The sequence below is a fragment of the Physeter macrocephalus genome, chromosome 11, assembly GCF_002837175.3.
Source record: "Physeter macrocephalus isolate SW-GA chromosome 11, ASM283717v5, whole genome shotgun sequence".
NCBI lineage: Eukaryota > Metazoa > Chordata > Mammalia > Artiodactyla > Physeteridae > Physeter > Physeter macrocephalus.
The window spans coordinates 104910075-104933313 of NC_041224.1; the positions used below are offsets into that span (position 1 = coordinate 104910075).

General features: G+C 44.4%; 1 protein-coding gene across 12 annotated transcripts in view; it reads left to right on the forward strand.

The window, feature by feature from the left end:
* Positions 1-23239, forward strand: part of RYR3 (ryanodine receptor 3) — a 570442-nt gene that overhangs the window by 515815 nt on the left and 31388 nt on the right. For all 12 annotated transcript variants that reach the window (XM_055088336.1, XM_055088341.1, XM_055088340.1 and 9 more), the window contains 16 exons: positions 4501-4671; positions 5378-5437; positions 6946-7077; positions 7536-7648; positions 10432-10528; positions 12129-12235; positions 12644-12695; positions 13800-13856; positions 14757-14856; positions 15009-15088; positions 16577-16653; positions 19229-19302; positions 19558-19575; positions 19986-20066; positions 20515-20603; positions 21590-21718. In XM_055088336.1, the coding sequence (XP_054944311.1) occupies positions 4501-4671; positions 5378-5437; positions 6946-7077; positions 7536-7648; positions 10432-10528; positions 12129-12235; positions 12644-12695; positions 13800-13856; positions 14757-14856; positions 15009-15088; positions 16577-16653; positions 19229-19302; positions 19558-19575; positions 19986-20066; positions 20515-20603; positions 21590-21718 (1437 nt within the window). The remainder of the gene's footprint in view (positions 1-4500; positions 4672-5377; positions 5438-6945; positions 7078-7535; positions 7649-10431; positions 10529-12128; positions 12236-12643; positions 12696-13799; positions 13857-14756; positions 14857-15008; positions 15089-16576; positions 16654-19228; positions 19303-19557; positions 19576-19985; positions 20067-20514; positions 20604-21589; positions 21719-23239) is intronic.

Here is a 23239-nt window from a genome sequence, read left to right on the forward strand (position 1 = left end):
GCTGGGCCCGTGAGCCATGGCCGCTGAGCCTGCGCATCCGGAGCCTGTGCTCCTCAATGGGAGAGGCCACAACAGTGAGAGGCCTGCGTGCACCGCAAAAAAAAAAAAAAAAAAAAAAAAAAAGAAAAAGGGCAGGGAAGAGTTGATTGTCGTTATTGTCAGGAGTATTCAGAGTGACATGTGTGACTTTGCTTCTTTTTCCCATCTGCCTAGCTGCTCACTCGCCTCTCCCTCATTCCCTCCACCCCCCACCTTGTTTCACTTTCATTTGTATTTCCTCTGCTCTTGCACTTGTGCAGTTCAAGGGCTCTCTCCCTCCGCCCCCTCCCCCGTCTCTTCTCTCTCTCCCTTCCTGTTCCCTCTTTCCCTTCTTCTCCCTGTCTTTCCCCCTCCCCCCTCCCCCATTCACTTCATCTCTCTGTCTCCCATCCCCTCCCCCTCTTCTCTCTACCATTTCCCTCCTCTACCCTTCCCTGTTCTCTTACTGCCCTCCCTCCTCCTTTGGTGCCTCTCTCTCTCTCTCTTTCTCTCTGTCTCACTCTCCTTCTCCCTCTTGCTCTCTCATTCTCAGACTGGCTTCTGGACATTCACCTTTCCCTCTACCGTCTAATGTTGGGTTGACCGGTCTCTACTTCCCTTACCCCCAGAGCGGGGATGAACATTTCAGATGGCACAGCTCTGCCCCTTGTTCCGAAGCCTCCCCCCCCACCCCCGTGCTGTCTCAACAGAGCACACCACCTACCGTGTGCTGGGTCCTCCTCCAACTCCTTTTCCCTTAAGAGTCTCTGTTTTTTTAAAGTTCACACATAAATTGTCTATTTGGTCATAAACTATTGGTGATAAAGTGTGGGGAAATGAAATGATTTTGAAGGTATAGGAATGTCTAGATTTCTGTTTCAGAAATAAAAAGTTTCAGCTAACATTTAGAAGATGCATAAATAGATAGATCGATAGATAAATACATATGTACATAAATAAAAGCATTTCCAGCATTAGGGAAATGCATTGAGTTAACTAATCCTAGCAGTATGTGAAGAAAAGAATAAAGTTAGAACCTATAGCGTGTAGGAGCCTTTGACCTAAGGTATATTTAAAGGTCACAGCACAGAAGGGAGATTCCCCATCCTTTGGTCTGTGGGGTGATCCTGAACCACCTTGGATATTCCTAGAGTACATTTTTTAGAAACTTTTTTTTAGGGGAAGCACATACATGGCCCCTTAGTTCAGTTCTCCCTACTCTCTTTGTAACCACAGATCTTCTGGAGGTGATAATGTGGTGGGTGGAAGGAAAAAAGAAAACTGGGGTCTTTGGTTACATGACAGATTGCATCCCACCCAGGTGCCAGGAGGGAGGTGGGAGGGGGGGAAGGCATGAGATCTAAGAGTTCACTTGGGTGGCCAGATCTGAAGACCACCAGGGTCTGAGGGTCACACACTCTGGAAGGCTGGTCTCTGATGACCTTGCCCCAGGGATGCACTGCTTGGTCTGGGTGTAAGTCCTTCTGAGCCAATTAACCTCCATCCTAACCTCCCACCGGCTCTTCATGCTGTGCTCAACCGGCTTCCAGAGCCATTGGTTTTCTATTATGCTGGCAGAGGAATGGGGGTGAGAGAGCTGTGACTAACATGTGGTGCCTTGTGTCTTGGACCCCTGCTTTCACTGACTGACTTCTCCTTGTTTCTTTTCTCTTGTCTTTCCACACAGGCCATGCAAGTAAAGGTACAGGTCAAATGCATGACGTGTCTTTTCTGTCCTAGTATTAGAGGTGCCAGGCTCTGGCCACCCTCTGCACTGTGATTGATCACCATGGGGGTGGTACAGAATGGATTTTCCCACCTGGAGGTCCCCCAGGCCTGCTTCAGGGAAGACAACTGCCTGTCAAAGAGTGAATGTAGGCCCTACCCACCCTCGGAATGGGGAAGCCAGGGAAGCCAGCCAAGCCTCGCCCTATCCGAGGTCCCCTTGCTGTCTCTGCTCCCTTCCCCAGCTGCAGCCAGCATACTAACAGATAGGGACGCTGACTGGGGCTGAGAGCTCGGGAGACTCACTCCTCTTATCTGCTGTTAGTGATCCCAGCCCTTCCACACTATACATGTCTGCCTTTCGTGCAAGGCTCCTATGAGTCAAAGAGAGTTTTCCAAGGACTAAAGTCAAGGATTTGGAATCAGCAGCAAGGATTGGAAATAGCCATGAGCTTTTGCATAAAATGTGCACACAGTGGAATAAACCCTGGGACAATTTTCTAGTAACCTATACAGGTTATTGCTTGGAAATATTTCTCTATGCCTCCATTGATGTGTGTCTGCTGCCACTTGTCCCAAGCCCTCTGCACTCAGGTCTGTAGCAGAGACAGGGAGATGTGCAGGAGCCAGGTCACGTGCAGCTCTTAGTTAGAAAAGGAAAATGGAGCCATGGCCAGGTAGATGTCGGTCTGGATGTTGGCCCAGACTCTTAACTGCTGTGTGACCTTGGAAAAATCACTTAACTGCTCTGAACATCATGTTCCCCTTTACAAAACTGACTGGGTATCTCAGCCTTGTTGGGAGGATTAGAAATGCTTTATTTAAGTAGCAGGCACTTTGGAGCCACATCATATATTTAGCATTTGTAGTTAGAACAACATGAGATTGGCCAAATGAAATAGTGAGCAAGAAATTATTTAAATTGAGTGTCAAATCCACAGAGTTCTATTTTGCATATTTCCTTGATTGTATACTGCATGTTACTATTTACCTCTTACATTTATATGTAATGTATATGTAACAATACCTCATAATTTATATTCACAAAACTAGGTTCTGTCCTCTCTGGACAATCTGAGGATAGAACTTCACAAATTACCCTTACAATTTTCAAGGGTAATTTAGACTTTAAGTGAGTTCTGCATCAGGCACAACCTTTAGAATTCTCCGCCTGATAGAACATCTAAGGAACCCAGCAAGCGCTCGGTAAATGCTACAGCTCTTGAGGTCTTTGTGTGAATCAGCCCTCCACTATGTGTCTAGAACATAAGACACTTTGTATCTTGCCTGTCTGCCTCCAATCCCCCTCCCTCCTCATGTTTCTCACTGCCACCTCCCACTGCTGTCCTGGATCTGACCTGTTGTTTTGGAGCACCAGGCACAAGTAGAATTGTCAGGCAGTATTCGGTCAGTCTGGGTTTTGCTAGCCAGGGATTTCACTGTGGTTTCTGTGGTGTAACCACCTGAAGGTTTAGCCACCACAAGCTGGGTTTAAGAAGTCGCCACTATTTTAAGAGTGTCCATTAATAATTATGAACTTCCTTCACACTTTGGGAAGTAATTTAAAGAGATCAGCCCCAAGGCAGTGTTAATTCTGACCCTACTTAATCTTCTCTCAGAAAGCCAATCCTTCATAAAACAAATTGTGTTCCAGCCCAGGGCTCCAGGTCTTACAAGCCAGTTCCAGAGGAGGCATCTGGCCTCTTCCCTGCTCCCAGAGCCTTATGTGTCTGGGTTGCTGTGAACCACAGCGTGACCACCTGGATGCTGCAAACACTCGAAGGCACCTCATAAAGCAAAAGCTTTAATGAGCCCCGATTCTCCCCTGTCATGGTCCCTGACTTCATTCTCTGCCTCTGGCCACCCAGCCCTTCCTCACTTCCAGCAAGAGCCCACTCAGCTGAGGCGGAGTCCAGCAAATGACGTGCCACGTGGGCAGCTTTGCTCTCTTGGAACCTGACTCAGGAAAATCGGGTCACCACAGAGCCTTGTTTTGTTGAGCCCACCCATACCCACCTCATGTTGTGGGTGCAGAGGGTCCTCAGTTGGTTGCCTGGGGCTGCCATAGCCTAGTGCATTGGCCTCTTCTCTCAAACCTCCCACTTCATTGGATGAACCCTCCCAGAAAGGGGTGAGAAAGTATAGCCAAAAGAGGGCAGACTCCCCCAGACTTGGGGCGTTCCCTCCTGCCTTGTCTGCACTGTTTCTCCTAACTCTGCCCCAGCCAGATCCCAAAGCAGCCCTACCTACTTGGGGGTTCCCCTTTTCCTGCAGGAACGTGTGCTGCCTTGAGCAGAGGCTGAGTGGGGTGCAGGTGCTCCAAAAGGCTCGCTTCAGCCCTGGCCACGAGCAGTTATTCTAGGGTAGATGCTCTTTCACTTGTTTACTGCCGCCCAGCATCAGGATTCTCAGTTCTTTTCTGCAGTCATTTTGTCGGTTATCGAATCATTCTTTTAGTAGAAACACCGGTTTGTTCATCTGGCCCAGATGTCAGCGAACAGAGGCCGTGGGTGTCCGTGGTGTGTGTCTGGTCACGTGGTTCCGTGAGCATGCGCACAAAGAGAGGGCTCAGGGTCAGGGCCGGTCTTGAAGGGCCACCTGGTTGTCTTTGCTTCATATGCTCCTTTACTGCCCTCTGAAATGTTTAATAGCAAGGCCCACCCTGTACTGATGGGGCCACAGGAGGCAGGCTGCCTCCAAGGTGAGGCGGTGCCTTTCAGAGTCACTGAGCCCGTTTGTTTCAACCTCATCTCCTAGTCTGGAGGACAGGACCAGGAGCGGAAGAAGACGAAGCGGAGGGGAGACTTGTATTCCATCCAGACCTCCCTCATCGTGGCTGCACTCAAGAAAATGCTGCCCATTGGTTTGAATATGTGCACCCCAGGCGATCAGGAGCTGATCTCCCTCGCAAAATCACGGTACAGCTATGTAAGTCGCCCATCTGCTTTGGCGGAGCATGTAATACAGGTGGTGGTGGTCAGTGCTCGGCCCCTAAAGGGTTTGTCCTTCTTCCCCGGAGACCAATGGACACAGAGGTGCCAAGGTGCACAGAGGCAACACGCCATCATCTTTTTTTTTCTTTTTAATTTACCATTTATATATATCTCTTTTTAAATTTATTTTATTGTATTTTGTTTTTGGCTGCGTTGGGTCTTCGTTGCTGCACACGGGCTTTCTCTAGTTGTGGCGAGTGGGGGCTACTCTTCGTTTCAGTGCGTGGGCTTCTCATTGTGGTGGCTTCTCCTGTTGTGGAGCATGGGATCTACGCGCACGGGCTTCAGTAGTTGTGGCTCATGGGCTCTAGAGCACAGGCTCAGTAGTTGTGGCGCACGGGCTTAGTTGCTTTGCAGCATGTGGGATCTTCCTGGACCAGGGCACGAACCCGTGTCCCCTGCACTGGCAGGCGGATTCTTAACCACTGCGCCACCAGGGAAGTCCCAACACCCCATCGTCTTTACAGCTGACTTGGGAGTCAGCGCATGCCCTTTGGGACGAATCTCTGTCATTTCTATTCTTTTGTCCTTGTAATAAAGATCGCAGCAAAGCTGTCCATTGGCCCTCAGTGCATCCCTGCGCCCTGCTTTATATTTCCATATTGACCTGTAGGAATAAAATTCAACGTCTCTTTCCACAGAAGGACACAGACGAAGAGGTGAAGGAACATCTGTGGAATAACTTGCACTTGCAGGAAAAGGTGATGAAGCAGGAAGACAATGAGAACTCACACAGGCTTCCTTCTGGCCGCAGGGTGCCACACACCCACTTAGTTTACTCATGTTTTTTGAAATGTGTTCTAAAAACAGTCTCAGAGTACTTGTGCTTAATTGGTAGAACTAACTCTCTGCCCTTAATTTTTCATTTTTTGGCCCTTAATTTTTGTTCTTTCCTTTGCTATTGCAGAGAGGCCCAGTAAAACATGTCTTCCCACCTCCCACTGTGTGAGCATCAAGCCATAGCAGGGGGGTTAGATTAGGTCTCATAATTTACTGAATGTGAGGTTTATTAAAGAGGGGAACAGACATCTGGGGGAAGTTTTAGCACTTCCAGCCCTAGAGATTTGTAAACAAAGTAACTTTGTACCTGAGTTGATATAACCCAAAAAAACAAACAAAATCAAGACCAATTTTGATTTTAAGGCTATTTAAGATTTTTCCAAGCCTGCACATCTGAACAACTCTTTCCTCAGATACATTATATTGTGCTCTAATATGGAAGATTAAAGTGACACAAATAGCCTCTCCTTTCCATCCCAAATATGTAGGAATGGTGGGTAAAATATACTACAAAAAAGGCAATAAAAAGAAATTCCAAGTGCCAGAAAAAAGAAGGTGCTCTAAAGCATAGTAATGAAGAGAAGATGATGCAGTTGGGAAAACTCATAGAGCTCTCCTGCCAGATATATATATTATAGGGGCTGGGGTTTTTAGTAACCTGGAACGGGAGTGTGGGGCCTAACTTCCCATGCTGTGCATGAACGTAGAGCAAGAAACGTACATAAAACTGGCCTTGAACCAGTGAAAACCATGAATCTTCTGTAAAAACAGCCATGAAACCACTTAGAGAGTGTCTACCTGCTAGAATATGGGCTGAGATGCCAGTCAACAAAACTCCTCCTGAATACAAGCTCATAAAAATACAGTGTGAAAGGAAATCCACCACCATTAGAGAGTCAGAAAATGCAATGAAATGAAGAATTCAAGCCTAAGGAACTACAGAAAGGAATTTTTAAAGTATGGTTGAAATATTTAAAGAGATAAAGGCAGCAATGTAAACTATAAAGCAAGACTTGGACATTATTTTTTAAAAAGGAGAGGGGAGGCGGCACTGAAAAAGACCTCACAGTGATTTTTAAAAATTAAAAATAATCATTGAAATTAAAAATTCAAGTTATAGGTTAAAAAATATAGTAGATACAGCTGAAAAGAGAATTTATGAATTGGAAGATTGATTTAAGGAAATCTTAAGGCTGCGCAGAGAGAAAGGGGTAGAAAATATGACGGAAGGGTTAAGAGACATATAGGCTAGAATGAGAAGTTCCTACAAAGCATCTACATTGTTCCAGAAAAAGATAATAGAGAAAATGAGAGAGGAATTAATAGAAAAGACTCTTGAATACTATGGAACCATGCTAGGAGTAAAAGGCCTTCTCAGTTCAAGAGGTATAAGAGATTGCTCATTTCATGTACGTGCTTCAATTTGCAGTCCGATGACCCAGCTGTAAAGTGGCAACTGAACCTATACAAGGATGTTTTGAAGAGTGAAGAACCTTCCAACCCAGAAAAGACAGTGGAGCGTGTGCAGAGAATTTCAGCAGCTGTCTTCCACCTAGAGCAGGTAAGTAGCATCTACCCTGAGGATTGAGGAAGGAAGACTACCCTGCACAATGTAAAACTCCTCCACACTCAGCTCTTAGTTAAGAGCACCCTTGTAAGACAGAGAGCAAGGAGCAAGGATCATCCTGGCCTACCCCCAAAGTGTCATCTTGGTGCCTCCTTGTAGCAAGACTCCTCAATGCTTAACATTCCCAGTGTTTTACAAATTTTCCCCATTAGTTCAAATGACCCATCCAAGCGCCCTACTCATTTGTAAAGCAATAAGCCACCGAAAGCAGTTGGGAAAAGAAAGAAAACGTAAGACTCGCACAGACTGAATCATTTAGTGCTGGGTACGTTTTGCTGACTACAGTTGAGAAATCAAAATTCTTCTAGGGTTGAGAAGTCTGGGCTGCAGGTGACTACCTTCTGCCACCCCAATCAGCCTGGTGTGCACCTACCCATGTGATTTCTTCTTAGGTGGAACAGCCTTTGAGGTCCAAGAAGGCGGTCTGGCACAAACTGCTATCAAAGCAGCGGAAACGGGCAGTGGTGGCCTGTTTCAGGATGGCCCCTCTCTACAACCTGCCCAGGCAAGTATTCTGTCGTTTTCTCCTGGCATGTGAGTCAGAGATGAGAATTAAGGTATCTTCCCAGAGCTGTGCTCTCTTCTGGCCCTGACCCTCGTGATCCCAGAGGTAGAGATTGGAGTCCTTCACCCACAGAGCCATTGCAGTCTGCCTGTAGTATAATGGCCTGCTAAGGTAAGCATAAAAACTGAAAATAGATGAGATTCCTTCGTGCCCCCAAGCCTGCCTCAGCTCACCATTTTGCACTGTAAAGTCAGCCATGTAAGCAGATGGAAGCTCTCTAGTTTTACCTTGGTGGGATTCTTTGTGCCGCTGTAAAGGCACCCTGGAAAAAGGGAACTGTTTTCTAAAATACTTTACCGCAAATTCCATCCACAGATCAAACAACATTATTTCCATGTTCAAGTACTTGATGACACCAAAATTATTATGTTTCCTCAGCAAGTACAGAAATGTAACCTGAGACTTCTTCAGCATGATGTACTTGCCTTCAAGATGAAGAAAGGGCACTGGTTAGAGATGGCCCAAGAGGCCAGTCATGGGCATGAGGCCTTTACCTGGATGTTTAGTCTATAATCTGAAGTCAAATATATGTGAAGGCTTTTCTGGATTGTGTGTGAACACATGCTGTGTCAACATAGGGCAGAGTATCAGTATAGACTGGGCCAGAGTCGACCACTGAGGCTGACTCAGTGTCATTGGTGATACAGCAACATTCCCATCCTCAAACTAATTGCACAGTCAGTAAGGTTGAGTCTCTGATCATAAACAAAGCTGGTAGTTGAATAGCCACTGCTTCATCAACTTTCAAATCAATAGGAATATCCTCACCTGGTCAGGAAAAATAAACGGACTTGGCCAAGTAAATTCTGAATCCCATGTAAATAAATGTGTTCCTTTGGAATAGCAGATGAAAGAGTATTCCTATGCTTGACATTTTGCTTTCATCAAATTGTGCATCTTGGCCATCATTTGTCGAGAGTGTCCTATATCCCTGTCCTGAGCCAGCTGGCCAACTGAGCTCTCCTAGTTAGGGTCTTTGAAGATGGTGGAGAATCATGGCCTCTGAGACACACACCTGCTCCTACAGGTCTCCGGAGAAAATAAACTAGTGTCTCTGGAAAGGTTGAGGCATCACAAATCAAGTAGAATTCATTAAGAAAAAGCTGAAAAATTAAGTCAGGCAGTCATGGGCATGAAGCCTGCTGAAGTCCTGGCAGACAAATGAAATTTATAGTCCAGTAGAAAACGCAAAAATGCCTAGGATTTTTGTCTGTTTTCAAGAAGTGGTAAAACATCAGAAGGCATTCGCTTTCCCCTCTGGTAGAGAGCCATACCTGATGTGCTAATGTGACCTCCAGAAGGGCTCAGCTTTAAGCATATGTCTCCAGGGCCAGCTAGGCGGCAATTACATCTCTCAAAAACAAGCAGTTTTTTCTAAATCCACTGAAAATGTTAGTACCATCCTTTAATATTTTGGTTGCTCCTTCAACAACTCTGTCCCTGTATGGATAGTAGTAAGTCCAGGAATTCACTGTGTCCTTGATGAAACGTGGCCACCGCAGCCCCTAACCCAGCTGTTTTAGAGGGTTGCCCTGCATTTCTCCCTCGCATGGAGGATTGTATGTAGATTTCATAACAACAATAAACACTAACTACCTAAGAAGCTAGTGGTGGAGACCACTCCTTTTCTCCATCTTATGAGGATCTAAACTACATGGAGTCTTCCAAACTAAAGGGCTAAAGGGATTCATTTTATCATATGGAAACTGTTTCTCTGATGTGAGTTTTTAAAAGAAAACCTGTATGCTTTTCCCCAGACACAAAATTAACAATTTCTTCCTGAGCACCTTTCAACGGGTTTGGCTGGAAAAGGTTAATGAAAAAACTCAGTATGACAGGCTTATACTCATTTTAATGGTAATGTAACCTGTGGAGAGACCCGCTCATTCTCTGCACACTCCTCCTTTCTTGATCATGATTTAACATGTCCATAAAAACACAAATTTGTACAATTTTTTTAAAAAACTCTGATTGGTCAGATTTTGAAGAAAGATGGTAAGGGCTGTGTTCTACTGGAAACCATGACCAGGTCTTGATGACTCTGGTCTTGACCTTCCTTTTCTCTCCTTTCCTCCTCACATTTGGGTAACCACTTACTGGCTCTTCGGTGGCTAATATTCCCAGACGTCAATCTTGTCCTATAGGGAGTGAGTGGCTTGTGCCAGTTTATTCAGTGTTCCCACATACCAGGGCCACAGCTAGAACCTGTGAAGCACCCAGAAGTTGTGCAGCATGCCCAAGCTTTGCTTCCTGAGTAGAAGCTGGAACTCTTCAGCTGTGGTTCCTCAGAGGCCCTGTAAAGAAGCCACGCTTTGCGGCTTTCAGCATATCTGAGACTAACCCCCTCACCATCAGCATGATTTAGATTGGATCACCTGGACAGGTGATCGGCCAAAATGAATAACCAAATTGCCATATTTAGCAGATGGTTCAGGACTGTTCCTTGGCCTAATGAATTCTCATTATAGGGAAACCATGATAAAGACCCAAGGAGACCAGAGTAGGGTTATGGTGACCTCCAGGTCTTGAACCAGATATTCAGGATCCGCCATGTTAGAGGGTTCTGGTTTCTTTGAAATAAATGCTTACGGTGTGCTCTTGGCTACCCTGACCAATCAGAAGATAAGAATTGTACAAAACTGCTTACTAACCGTTAACCGCCCAAACTAAAACAAGGTGTCCCGTGGACCCCTCTTGACCTCACTCTCACCCCTTCCGCTCAGGCACCGCTCTATTAACCTCTTCCTCCATGGCTATCAGAGATTTTGGATAGAAACAGAGGAGTATTCCTTTGAAGAGAAACTAGTACAGGATTTGGCTGTAAGTACTGACTCAACTGGGAGCAGATATGGGTGCGAATGAATTGGATTTTTGTATTCATGTGTGTGCGTTATAACCGTTAAAGATGCGCAAAGAATTGGGTGCATAAATCTGAAAGGGGCTAACTGTATAAATTATCAGAGGAAACCCTGCTAATAATGGTCGTAAGAGCCAGAGGATGAATTTCACATGGAGGGGCTGGTCCTGTGATCATCCTCCTCCTCATTAACAGCTAATGTTGCTTGGGATGTGCAGCCATGCCTCGGAAAGTTCACGCTAAGTTAAGTTTTGAGCACCCTTGGTTGCAGGAGGCCAGCCACCCCAGCCAAAGCCCTGCGTGTCTGGTCAGTAGCTCCACTTTGGGGAAGGCATATCTAAATGCCCTTCCTGCATCTCACAGTTCTATATTTGGCCCTTCTGAAGATTTGCCACACCTCGTCTCTTAACAGGTTTCATGCTCTAAAACTACTTGAAACAACACACAAGGGGAAAAGCTTATTGCAATAGCAACACTGAGCTTCATCCTGGTTCAGAAAGAAAATACACCCTTCTCTCCTTTGGCCAAGCCCTGGTTCTTTTCCTCTTTCTCCCTATTTCTCCCATCTATCTTTTTCTCTCATCCCTACTTCTCTCCGTTAATCTTGCCCTGTGGAAGACATTCTCTTCCTCTTTCCCCATCTCCCTCTGTTTCTTATCCTCTTCCTGGCTTTTTTCCTTTAATCCTTCCTCCCGCATTTTCTTTCCATTTCTCTTTATGCCCTTCAGTCTTTTCATATATTCCTGTCGGTGAGAAAGACAGTCACTTGGTTTTCCCAGTTTCTTGATTAGTGTGAAGTTGACAATGAACATCATTTCAACCCTCTCCCTTCTTCCGAACCATGCCCACAACCTGCGTAGTTCTCACCCATTACTGAACATGGTCCACCCTGCTGGTTCTGCCACTGCTGGAAAATCCACTTATACATCTGGCATCAGCTGCTATTTCCCTTTCTGTAAAAGGAGATAGAGAAAAGGCTTACTCAGAGGAGAAACTGCAAGGCTTACAGCTCCAGGATGGCATCTCTCAGGAACAGCAAGATTTTCAGGGTCAGGGGTGAGGGCAGGAAAGAGAACTGTTTCAGTGGGTTGAGTCTAGAATAGTAATAGACCCCAAAACAGCCCCAGTGCTTTGTAACTCTTGCCCCATACCTGTTCCCAACCCAGCTCTCCAAAAGAAATGTCAGGTGTTGACGGAGAGATGCGGCCTCTCGGGGACTCTCCAGGGCTTCCCTCCTGACCGCGGGTGCCCAGAGCTTGCATGAGAGTTCTGCTGACTGGGGTCTGTAGTGTCTCACCTGCGGTCAGGCTTTTGCTTTTCCTTTCATTTCGTTTTAACCCCCAAATTGCAGTGTTTCTTTAATTGGCTGAAAAATACATATATTTCATTCCCAAACCTTGCATCCGTAGGGCTTCTGTCCTGAAATAAACGTATGACGTCATGGTTTCTCTTTGTGCTTGGAGTTGATGCGCTCTGTGCCTGGTGCTTTACCTTTGTTCGCATGCGGTGGTGTGCCATGTGCTGAAATCCACGCCTAAAACCTGTCTGCCTTGGTTTGTGTAGAAATCTCCCAAGGTGGAAGAGGAGGAGGAGGAGGAGACAGAAAAGCAGCCAGACCCACTTCATCAGATCATCCTCCACTTTAGCCGCAATGCTCTCACAGAGAGGAGGTCAGCACTGCCGAAGCGCCCTGCTCGTCCCAGGCACAGGCACAGCTGTGTCGACCCCAAACCGTCCTCCCGCAGGTTGCAGTGTGCACAGAGGGGATGCCAGGTTTGAGCAGCCCTCCTTGCTGCTCTGTTCTTGGCCATCAAGAAACCTCTAGGGGAACTACCTAAGCCCTTTCATCATAACGCCTGACACTGAGTCTGAAGATGAAGCAGCCTGAAATTGTAACTTCATCCCTGAGTTCCGTGTCAAGCCAATGCTGATTCAGATTTTCACAGTGGTTTCTAAGAATCGGGGTGAGGGAGGGAGTTTCTAATTAATTCACTAGTACATTGAAGATTGATATGGCACTCGGTCTTTTCTGCTGGGTCCAAAGGTAGCCTGCTAAATATTTCCTCCATTCTTTCCAGCAAACTGGAAGACGACCCTTTGTACACCTCCTATGCCAGCATGATGGCCAAGGTACACGTGGGTTTTCTGCCCGTTGTCTCAGTCTTTCTATTTCCCTTAGACCTCTTCAGGCACATGAAAACTGTCACAGTGAGCGGCAGGCCTGGGACTGGGTCATGGCCTGGGCTCCAGGCCTTGCACAATTCACGTGCTATACGGGCAGCATTAATAAACCACTCTCCCATCATCCTACGGAAACCTTGAAGCTCTGCAGAAACAGTGGGTCTGGTGGCTGGGTTCTCATGACACTTCTAAGCCAGCTAATCAGGGCTTAGGCATCCAGATCATCCTTGCATTTTTACTCAGTGCTCAGAACAGGTCCAGCAGTTCAGACACATCTGCAGGTGAAGGAAGTTCGGTACATTTGGAAACAGGCTTAGAGACTAGAGGAAGTTCCTAGTGTTCTGGAAGAGATGGAGTGACCAGAGATGATGTTTCTATGTCACATAGAGGAACGGTGGCCTCTGGAATGCCAAGTGGTTAAGCAAACTTCTGCTTCTCAAATGGGAGAACTTCAGGTCGGGCAGCAAGGGGGTAGGTTGGGGTACAGGAGTGCCCATTCCTCTACCAGCTGCACCACGGGGTCGCTTTGGGACTCACAGCCTGCGTTTCCCTAATCTTTTGTCCAAGCCCCTGGTTCTTGTTGAGAAAGACCAGCGCCCTGTGCTCTTGTCTCTCGATTTACACCAGAACTTTACTAAGTAGAAGAGTTCAGGTCTGTGGTTAAACCAGATGGGTCCCCATTGACTATGTGATCTCAGCGTTCCCATTTCTCATTTCTGAACCCCTTGGTAACTGCAAAGGTGGCCTTTATAGTTGAATGTTGCCTGCAGTGGTCCAAATGTTCTTGGTTTTACAGAGTGCTGAGGTCCTGAGGTACCTGTGAATTACATCCTGTCCCCTGCCCTCACACAGTAGAGTCTTGTTTACAAGGCTCACCTTTTTGTTTCGTTTGTTTTGTTTTGTTTTGTTAACACCTCTATTGGAGTATAATTGCTCTACAATGGTGTGTTAGCTTCTGCTGTATAACAAGGTGAATCAGCCATACATATACATAGAAGGCTTACCTTTAATTTCATTGTCTGTCTCCTCCTCTCCCTGCTGCATGGAATTCAGAGTTGTCAGAGTGGGGAAGACGAAGAAGAGGAGGAAGACAAGGAAAAAACATTTGAAGTAAGTTCTCACTAAGATTGAAGCCAGCAGGAGGGCCTTCAGGGGTGGGTGCAGACATTAGCCACATGGCTCACCCACCACATGTGTCTGGTGGCAAATACATTAGTTGTGGTTGCCCTCTGTCTCTTGGCTTAATGAGAGGTAGCAGGCATCCAGTCAGTCAGCAAACGGCCCCACAGGTTTGCTCTTCTGGGAAATCTCCTACATCTCCCCAAGTGTGGTCGTGACAGGGGCCGTAGAAGGGCACATTCAAACATTCAAAAGTGAAAATTCACAGCAGTAGAGACACTGGATGGTTTTTTGCACCGTTATTCTGTAAACGTACTTAATAACAAACTTAATTTTGAGGCAGTGCAGGACCCTGAATCTCTCAAGATAGAACGACATGAGTTTACTTGTACTGTTTTATAGACAAAGTATACAACCGTAAAAGCAAATGAAGACAATTACAGTTCTGGAAAGCCTTGACATTCTAGCATCTCATACCTGGTAGAGTCTCAGTTAAGTGTGGTCTGAGCATTCTGGATAAGTGGGTGTTTCCTACACTCCGACAGATAAACTCCAGCAGAGCCCTCAGCAGGTTTTCCTGTATGACTGAACATTGAAAACAAGCACATCTTAATCTGGGGTCACTTCCTATAATTATAGTATCACAGGGGAACAGACTGTGTTACCTCTCAGTACGAAAAGTAGAAAATTCAGCATCAAAAGGTGAGTAAATTATGGGTGGACAGTTTTGGAAAGCTGGACAGCATCTAAAAATAAACTTCCAAGGTCTCTTTCGTTCAAAATTATGTTTGTTGCCTTCTTAGGCAAGTAAAGGTTCTCTCAACTCACCTGACCATGGTGAATTATCTGGGGGTAAACAAATCTTTTCCCGCTTTTTTTTTTTTTTTCTAGGAGAAAGAAATGGAAAAGCAGAAAACCCTCTATCAGCAAGCTCGGCTGCATGAGCGTGGAGCCGCAGAGATGGTCCTCCAGATGATAAGCGCCAGCAAAGGTGATTTCTGAGATTTCTACATGGGCCCCTTAACTACCACAGAGATGTCACACCATGACGTGGCGTCGTTATTAACGGGTCCTGGTAAAGCCCAGTAGATGTGATTTACCCTCTGTTTCCTTGGTGATTCAATGGAATCTTTACCACGGCAGGTGAGATGAGCCCCATGGTGGTGGAGACTCTGAAGCTGGGGATCGCCATTCTGAATGGGGGCAACGCTGGCGTGCAGCAGGTAATGGGGGCTTGCAGGAGGTGGTGCAGACTTCCTGGGGTATTTCCATTTGACAGCTGTCACACTTCAGGGAAGAGATGTTGACTCTGCTACAGAGGTGGCCACCCAGCATCACCTTTGCTGGTGTTTTGTCCTTAGTGACCAGTTATATCAGAGTAACTGGGAACACAGATAAAACCAGGACTAGGAGTCTTTAGACAAACGCATGCTTAGTAAAGAGGGCTCACCTAGGGTTCAAAAAGAAAAACATTACATTTTTTTCATCATTAGATGATTTTCTGTAAAAATATGCTCTAGAGGAAGTTTTCTAAGCCTTAGGTTTTTATTTCGACGCTTTCGCTTACTAGCTGCCTTACTGTGAGCAAGGGGCCTGATCAGTTAAGTGAGGTTCATAACCCCACACACCTATTGTTTGTTCACTCATTCATTTATTCATTTATTTAACAGCTGTTTAGTGATTGCTGACTATGCACTAGGGCCAGGCTCTCTTCTGTGGGTAGAGGGTGTAGCAGTGAATAATGCAAATAAAAACCCCTGCCATCATGCATTAAATGAGAGAACACACAGAGACATACAAAATGGAGTGTCTGGCACATGGAATTCATTCAGCAATCTGAATTGGAACTGGCTACAGAAGATAGAAATGCACCGGTGTCTCCTGAGTGCTCCAGGCTCTGGCTAAAAATAAAAGCATCTGTGTGCACAGGAAAATGAAATTTCAAAGACTTTTGGCATTCATAAGGGTTATATCCCAGGGCCTTTGAGAATTTCCAAATCCATGGCTACCATTATTGTGTATCATTTTTCCCAGGCTTTAACTCATCACAAACAAATTTCTCATTAAGAACTACCATTTTCAAAGCCACCCCTCACTTTCTGTTCTCTTCCACCACCACTCCGTCAGTTGACTTTCTTACAGAGCCCTTTTAAAAAAAAAAAAAAAAAAAAAACAAAGAAACAAAATTCTTATTATGTCAGACAAAGTTCCTGGCTTGCCAGTAACAGAGAACAGAGGAAACTAAGTCTTATTGTGAGAGAGATACTGAGCTCTCAACTAGGCTCATTAGTAGGTAAGCTCCTTGCTCCAGTGTGTTAAAATCATTGCATGAGCTGTTCAGATTATACCTCAGCAACTGTAAACATTACTACATCCCAGTCCTGGCACCTGTTCCCAAATAGAAGAGGCTTCAAACGGTAAATCTATGAATGTCAAAGATCCACTATACTGTCAATACCAGTGGACCTTTATAAAATAAAACATCTGCCCTAAAATATTCTGGTTCCATAAGTGGAGGGTGGCACTCAGGCGCACGGAAGGTTTAAGTCCACAGGTGGAGTATCTCGATGCTTACCCGGGGTTACAAACCACCATCCTGGATCGGACTCGATGTACCTGCATGGCTGCCATCTGTCCATCACAATTAGGAGGGTTAGGACGTGTGCCATAGTTTTCATTGTTTTTCCTTTTTAAATGTGTCTCCCTTGCAGAAAATGCTAGATTACCTAAAGGAGAAAAAGGATGCTGGGTTCTTTCAAAGCCTTTCTGGTCTTATGCAGTCTTGCAGGTAAATATGGGAAAACCACCCATAGCATTTTTTTAAAGTTCTTCACTATTCAGGGAAAGGGGAATGGGGTGGGGGAGGGCCACAGAATAAACTGGCTTATCATGGAATTATTGAGAAAGGAGTACCTACTTCCAAAACCTAAGAGGATGGGTATTGTTCCTCCAGCCCTCAGGATTACCTTCAAGTAGCATTCGAGGGGAAAACGTAATCTATACACACACACACACACACACACACACACACACACACACACACACACACACACACACACACACACACACCCACCTACCAACACCTGTTTGGTGTTTGAATCGCCCTTACCTCCTTTTTTCTTATGTTGTTTTATTTGGAGCTGAGTGTGAGTTTCTCTTAAACATGTATGCTCATAAAAGTCGAACTAGAAAAGAATGGAAAAGAAGAGGAATCCCTCAGTATGACTCAAGGCTATGTGTTCGTTAGACCCGCTAGGCACTTTGTTAATCCTTAACAATTCTTTGAGCCTGAATAGATATTTTGTGGGTACATATTTTGACACATCCATTTTGACAGAGGCACATCCTGACGTGGGAACATTTTGACATTGTCTGAAAAACAAAGCATGAAACTTTCCATTTATATTACCCAGTTGTGTAAGCCTCCCCTCATGGCTGAACCCTCTGACAGATGAACAGTAGGTAACCAAAAGTCGTAAGGTTACCATACTTGCTCATTCAGAAACAAGCCAGCAATCTTTCTAAGAAAAGTGTCAGCTTATTCTCCGAGATTCATATGTATTTTGAATCGTCTGCAAGTCATTCTGAAAGAAGTCAAAGTTATAATTATCTAGCTCGTTTGCCTCCAATTAATAATTCTTAAAGTTGGAACGTTAGTCCAATTGAAAATTTGGAGGATGGATGTTCTTTTTTTGGTGGACTTCGTAATATTGCTAGTCATATTGGATTGGGTAAAAATTGTACCCTGGGGTTGTACGGAGCATATTTGAGCTGCAGTACAATCCCTTGTCCGCAGCTCCATTTTCCCCCCACCGACAGCCAGTTCGTTTATTACCTCCCTCAGGAAAAGAAAATGTAATATTGCCAGACCTGACTCACTGAGGGTGAAATAGTACATGTGGATTCAAAGATGGCAAAAATCAAGGCAGTTCAGTCCCATATTGCTCATGATATTCTCAATTAAATTTCTAAGAGTTCTCTTGGTAGTCTGTAGTACTTAATATTGCTAAGCTAATTTATAATGATGGCTTAGAGGGACAGGTGAGATACCCTTAGAGGCCAACTGAGTTCTAACAGAAGTTTTAAGGTATTTTAATGGGTTTTTGCTGATTATAAAAATAATATGTATTTGTAAAATAGTTAAGCATTGAAGAAATCAGAACATTTGAAATGGGTATTTCAGGATGGAGTAAGGGTCAGAAATGTCCACTGCACAGATTGTCTCCTGAATCAGCAGTGATGCTTCAAAGCAGCTACGTCCAAATGTCCTGTTTCCGTATTCTCCTCCCAAAATCAAAGGATAGTTTTGTTTTATCAAGCAGACCCTTTTAATAGCAGGGTCTGGGGAAAACCAACATAATGGCGGTAGGAATTTTCACTTTCTCTTTAAAATTCCTCTAAATTACAGAACATATGTGACTCCCTAAAAGGGGAAAAGGGGTGCTGGATTTTTCCCCGACTCCAATCCAGCAGTCATTTCCTTTGCCCAGTGGTAAAAGGAAGAGGAGGTTTTGCAGAATCTTACTGGACTCAGCCATAAGCTTCTCTAAGGTCTATATTCTTGTGAGACTTTGTGGTCTTATGTTCTATAAAATCTTTCATATTGGCTAAGGAGTTAGACCCTATTAGAGAAATAGAGTGAGCCCCAGTTGGAAATCACATGATCATTATTCTCATTATAGCTTTGCTGTTGTCCTAGAGGTTCCTGGCTAAGCAGGCTTTGTTGGTGGCTGTGTCTGGGAAGGTTGTGGAAGGTGAGGACAGAAAAGAAAGCCACCTTGTCCCAGGTTCAGGAACACTTAGGGACACCATTGCCTCTAGAAAGCGTGATCTTGGCTACTTTTGGCTCCTGAATGATAGAATAAAAGGGTGTGGCCCTTCAAAATCTGAAACTTTGTAGCTCTCTCCATCAGTATTCATCCTAAGCACTAAAAGCCACAATTCCTTGTGATTCTCACAGTAAGTAGGTAAATGTGGAGGGTGAACATGAATTAGTGCAGTTTAAAGTAAACTTTCCCTTTAAGAAATCTTAGAAACAGATTATTCCTTCTTGATTTGGAAAGCCTTTCCAAATCTTCATCCATAAGAAGGGACTCAAACTGGACAAACCGTGACAATCACCATACATGTTTCTGACCCCTGTCCTTGCACATGGCAAGGGCTGTGAGCTCCAGGCATCCTTGGACAACACTGCTTAGCACAAACCCAGGGAATCATCAGACTCTCAACCACACCACAATACGTTGGTGCATTTATGATAATGCAAGGACAGGGTATTCTGAGTTGACGGGTTCATTGATGTTAAAAACCCATTTTCCCAGTGTGCGTAGCCCTGAACCTTGTTTTCTTTCGTCTGTTACAAGTGTCCTTGATTTGAATGCATTTGAGAGGCAGAATAAAGCTGAAGGCCTGGGGATGGTTACTGAGGAAGGAACACGTAAGTAACTGATGAAGGTGAAAGCTGCTCTGTTTCCAATTAAAATCCTAGTTAACTATTTCTGGTTAGAGCCCCTGTTCACTGCTGCTTAATCTCCAAGGACTTGCTCCATTTCAGCAAGATGTTTCCATCCGTAGTTTTGATGAAGCATGTCCAGGCTGATGTGTTCACAGAACCCGTATTAGCTAAAGAGAGTCTGTCTTGATGTTTGTGGTTTTCTTACTCTGTATTCTTCTGTTTTTCTCTTATGGCTAGTCATTGTTCGTGAGCGTGGTAAGTTTGAGTTTCCGGCCTGAGTTCCTACCGTGTGTGTGAGTCCTAAGGGATCTTATTTAATTGGCTCAGCACAGACACATTTTCGGCTTGGTGGTTGCATGTTGAGTTTAACTCAGCAGTTTGTTGTTTAATTAAAGAGGTGTCTTCCATCTTCCAAAGCATGTGTTATGGACTGTGGATCATTACTGCCTAGTTGTTTTCCTTCCAAATGCATCCCGAGGCTAACAATTCTAGCTTTGGGTGTTGCCTCAGTTCCAGTTTTAATTGGGTCTGTCAGCATTCATCCACAGTTCCCTTTGCACACTGTTCTGACACAGCTCCTTTAGCATTTTTGCAGTCATGGGTGGTGGAAGGTATTCTATGTTGAAAAGCCAAACAGATGCTCACCAGTATTCTGTGTTTTCAAGGTGAAAAAGTACTCCAGAATGATGAGTTTACACGAGATCTCTTTAGATTCCTACAGTTACTTTGTGAAGGACATAACAGTGGTAAGTGGAACAGATATGATTTGTCAAGGGACAACAACATTCAGGTACAAAATTTTTATTCATTTCAGGTTGCCACATTTAATACAGCCAGTTGCTAATTTAAGGACAACAGTTAATCCATTCCTTAATAAGAAACCCTATGTGACATGGCCTTTAACTTCATGGCTAATGTTATTTAGTGCCACCCAGGCTAAGTTGCTTCCAGAATCTTCAGATGTTGAAGCTAAACACCCACCCCTTGCTGTCAAGTCCCTCGGGGCTCATTAAGTCCAGTTTCTGGTGCCGCTGGGACGGGAGGGCTCAGGGCAGTGCTCTGTCCTTCAGGACCTAAACAGTGTGCCCTTGTAAGACTTTTCACATGGTGAGTCTCTTCTGAGCTCAGCCGAGAAGAAGCTTAGAGCCACCTGCTCTGCAGGGATGGACTCTGACCCAACCCTGGTGTTCTCAGATTTCCAGAACTTCCTGCGGACTCAGATGGGCAACACCACCACCGTGAATGTCATCATCAGTACCGTGGACTACCTTCTGCGTCTGCAGGTGAGTGGGCGTTGGATGGTAGCACACCTCACATACACTTCCGGCAGCTAAAGACAGTTACACAGCCTCAGGGACGGCCCAGGATACAGTCCAGCCCCAGTAAGGAAGGTCTTGTAATCTTATGTCCACACACTTATGGGAAGTCAAATACCGAAATGTGAGTTTGAAGACTGAAGTCGGGGGGGTGGTTAACTACCAAATCTTCCGTTATAAACTGCTGATTCACTTTAGTTTTGCCAGTGTAAGCTTAGCCACAGTGCTCCAGGCAACCTGTGCATGGGAACAGACTTTCACTAGGAAAAAGAGGTACAGAAAGGGGGAATAAGATGGGTTCACAAGTTCTTAGTGTTGACACGTCATCTGGTTGAATTGTTTGAAGGAAAATCCAAATAATGTCAAGAAAATCTGCACAAACATAAAAAAGGATGCCCTCTTCTCTTTGCTGATTCCTCAGCCTGGCTCTGCCACTCACCAGTTCATGACCTGGAGCAGTCTATTTAACCTCCTTGTGTTCCAATTTCCTCATCTATAAAACGAGTAGTCCCGTCTCATTGAAAATGAGTGGTACTGTCTCATTGGATGGTGGTAAAGATGGAGAGGTTTAATACGTGTAACGTGCTCAGAACAACGCCCGGCACTTACGGTGTCAGCAGTTATGTTGCTGCTGCAATCATGATTATTTGGATGATCAATATTATCTTTAACGTACATTTTTCATTGTGAATAAATTGTCCTATAACATGGTCACCCAGGTCCAGCTGAACGCTGCCCTCTCTTCTATCCGTTCTTTCCTGCGGAGGGGGAATATCTGTACTTAAAAGATGCTCGGGATCAGATACCTCTGTGCTTCTTCACAGAGCCCCAGGCTCCTGTCATAACAAAGTGGTCACAGAAATGTAGGATGCTCTTGTACTCTTCCTGAACATTGGGTTTTGCTTCACGGACTGATATGTGAGAAATACTAAACTCTCCTTTTTTGTTCTTAGGAATCAATCAGTGACTTCTACTGGTATTATTCAGGGAAGGACGTCATTGATGAATCTGGACAGCACAATTTTTCCAAAGCCCTGGCGGTTACCAAGCAGATTTTCAATTCTCTTACGGAATACATCCAGGTATGTGCTATAGAGTGCATGCCTGAAAACAAAGAGAACATTTTTAACATTCCCATATTCTAATTCCCTACAGAATACTTGGCTGCCTATGTGGACTGTGTATCCAGCTATAGCACTGACAATATTCCTTACCTATAAATAGAAATCAGTAGTACCTACACTCTATGAGAAGCTGTAGTTTAGGAACCCCACTGTGACCTGCAAATAGCAGTGTCACACTTTATTTGCATTTATCTAGTTAATATTTTGCTTTCCCTCCTAGACTGAAATCTTTTTGTCAACAGAAAATTTCTTATTCGTTTTAAAATTCTTCATTTTTAGCATGTGTGGCACATCAGAGGTGTTCAGTAAGCATGGAGAGTGGAGTGGAGAAATGATTGATAGAATGAAGGAATAAAGGGACAAGTGGTATTCTCTTGAGCCTTGAGATTAAAACAATTCATGAGAGCCTACTAATTTGTCAGAAATTCACTCTATGGAAAAGGTAACTTCAGAAGCACATAAACTAAGTGCAATGGCAGTCAAATCAACAGGTAAATTTCAGGTTGAACATCTCACAGCAATCCTTCTCTGTTCACAACATTCTCTATTCATTGCCTACAGTGGTCGAGCTACAGTGAAAAGGAGTAGAGGACGTCCTCAGGCAGAATTTGCTGTGAAATCAGTAGCCATATCATGGTGCTCTGTGATGTAATATAAGATTTTTTAAGATCTATATGTTGAGCCAACTGGCACACTCAGATCATATTTGCTTACTAAAATAAACACAAGACTAAGACTAAGACTTGAAAAGAAGGATTTTAAGGAAGATATTGATCCATGCTTTACTCAAGGATTGTAAGAACATAGGGAGATAAACCTAGGAACAGGTGACTGATCTGAAGTTTCACAGCATGTGAAATACATATGAAGATCATTGAACTGATCTGACAAGCCTCTGATTTGCTCTCTGCAGAGCCCATCCTAATCTCCAGAACTTCCTGTGGAGCACTTAACCCAAATATAAAAGAAAAGCGTATTTTGGGTGAATGTGAGTTTCTTTCAACAATCAGTTTTGTTTCAAAAACATCTAGAGGCTTCTAGGGATCAGACACCAAATATACATGAACAGTGATTTTTAAACAAGCTTACTTGATTTAGGGACGCAGGCAAAATTTCTCCTGCTCACCTCTTCCCTGGGAATTCTGCCAAGCCTTTTCTAGAACTTGATACTAGAACACTAGTACCAGTGTTACTTTTGAAAGTTTATTGAAGAGTGATTTGGAGAGTGATTAAAGTGTAGAAAAATATAGGAAAAAAGCTATAAGGAAGAGTTAAGGATAAGGAACATAGGCAGAATGTGACAGAAGACTCTAAATGTATAAAATATACATATATAAAACAGCCTCACTGAAGAGGTAGGGAATCAAGTGCTGGCCTAAGAAACTTTGGAAATGAGTACAGTCTGAAAGACCAAAGGCAAAAGGAACTATACATAAGCACTTCAGTTGATGAAGTTTTTCCCATGTGGATATGTGTTAA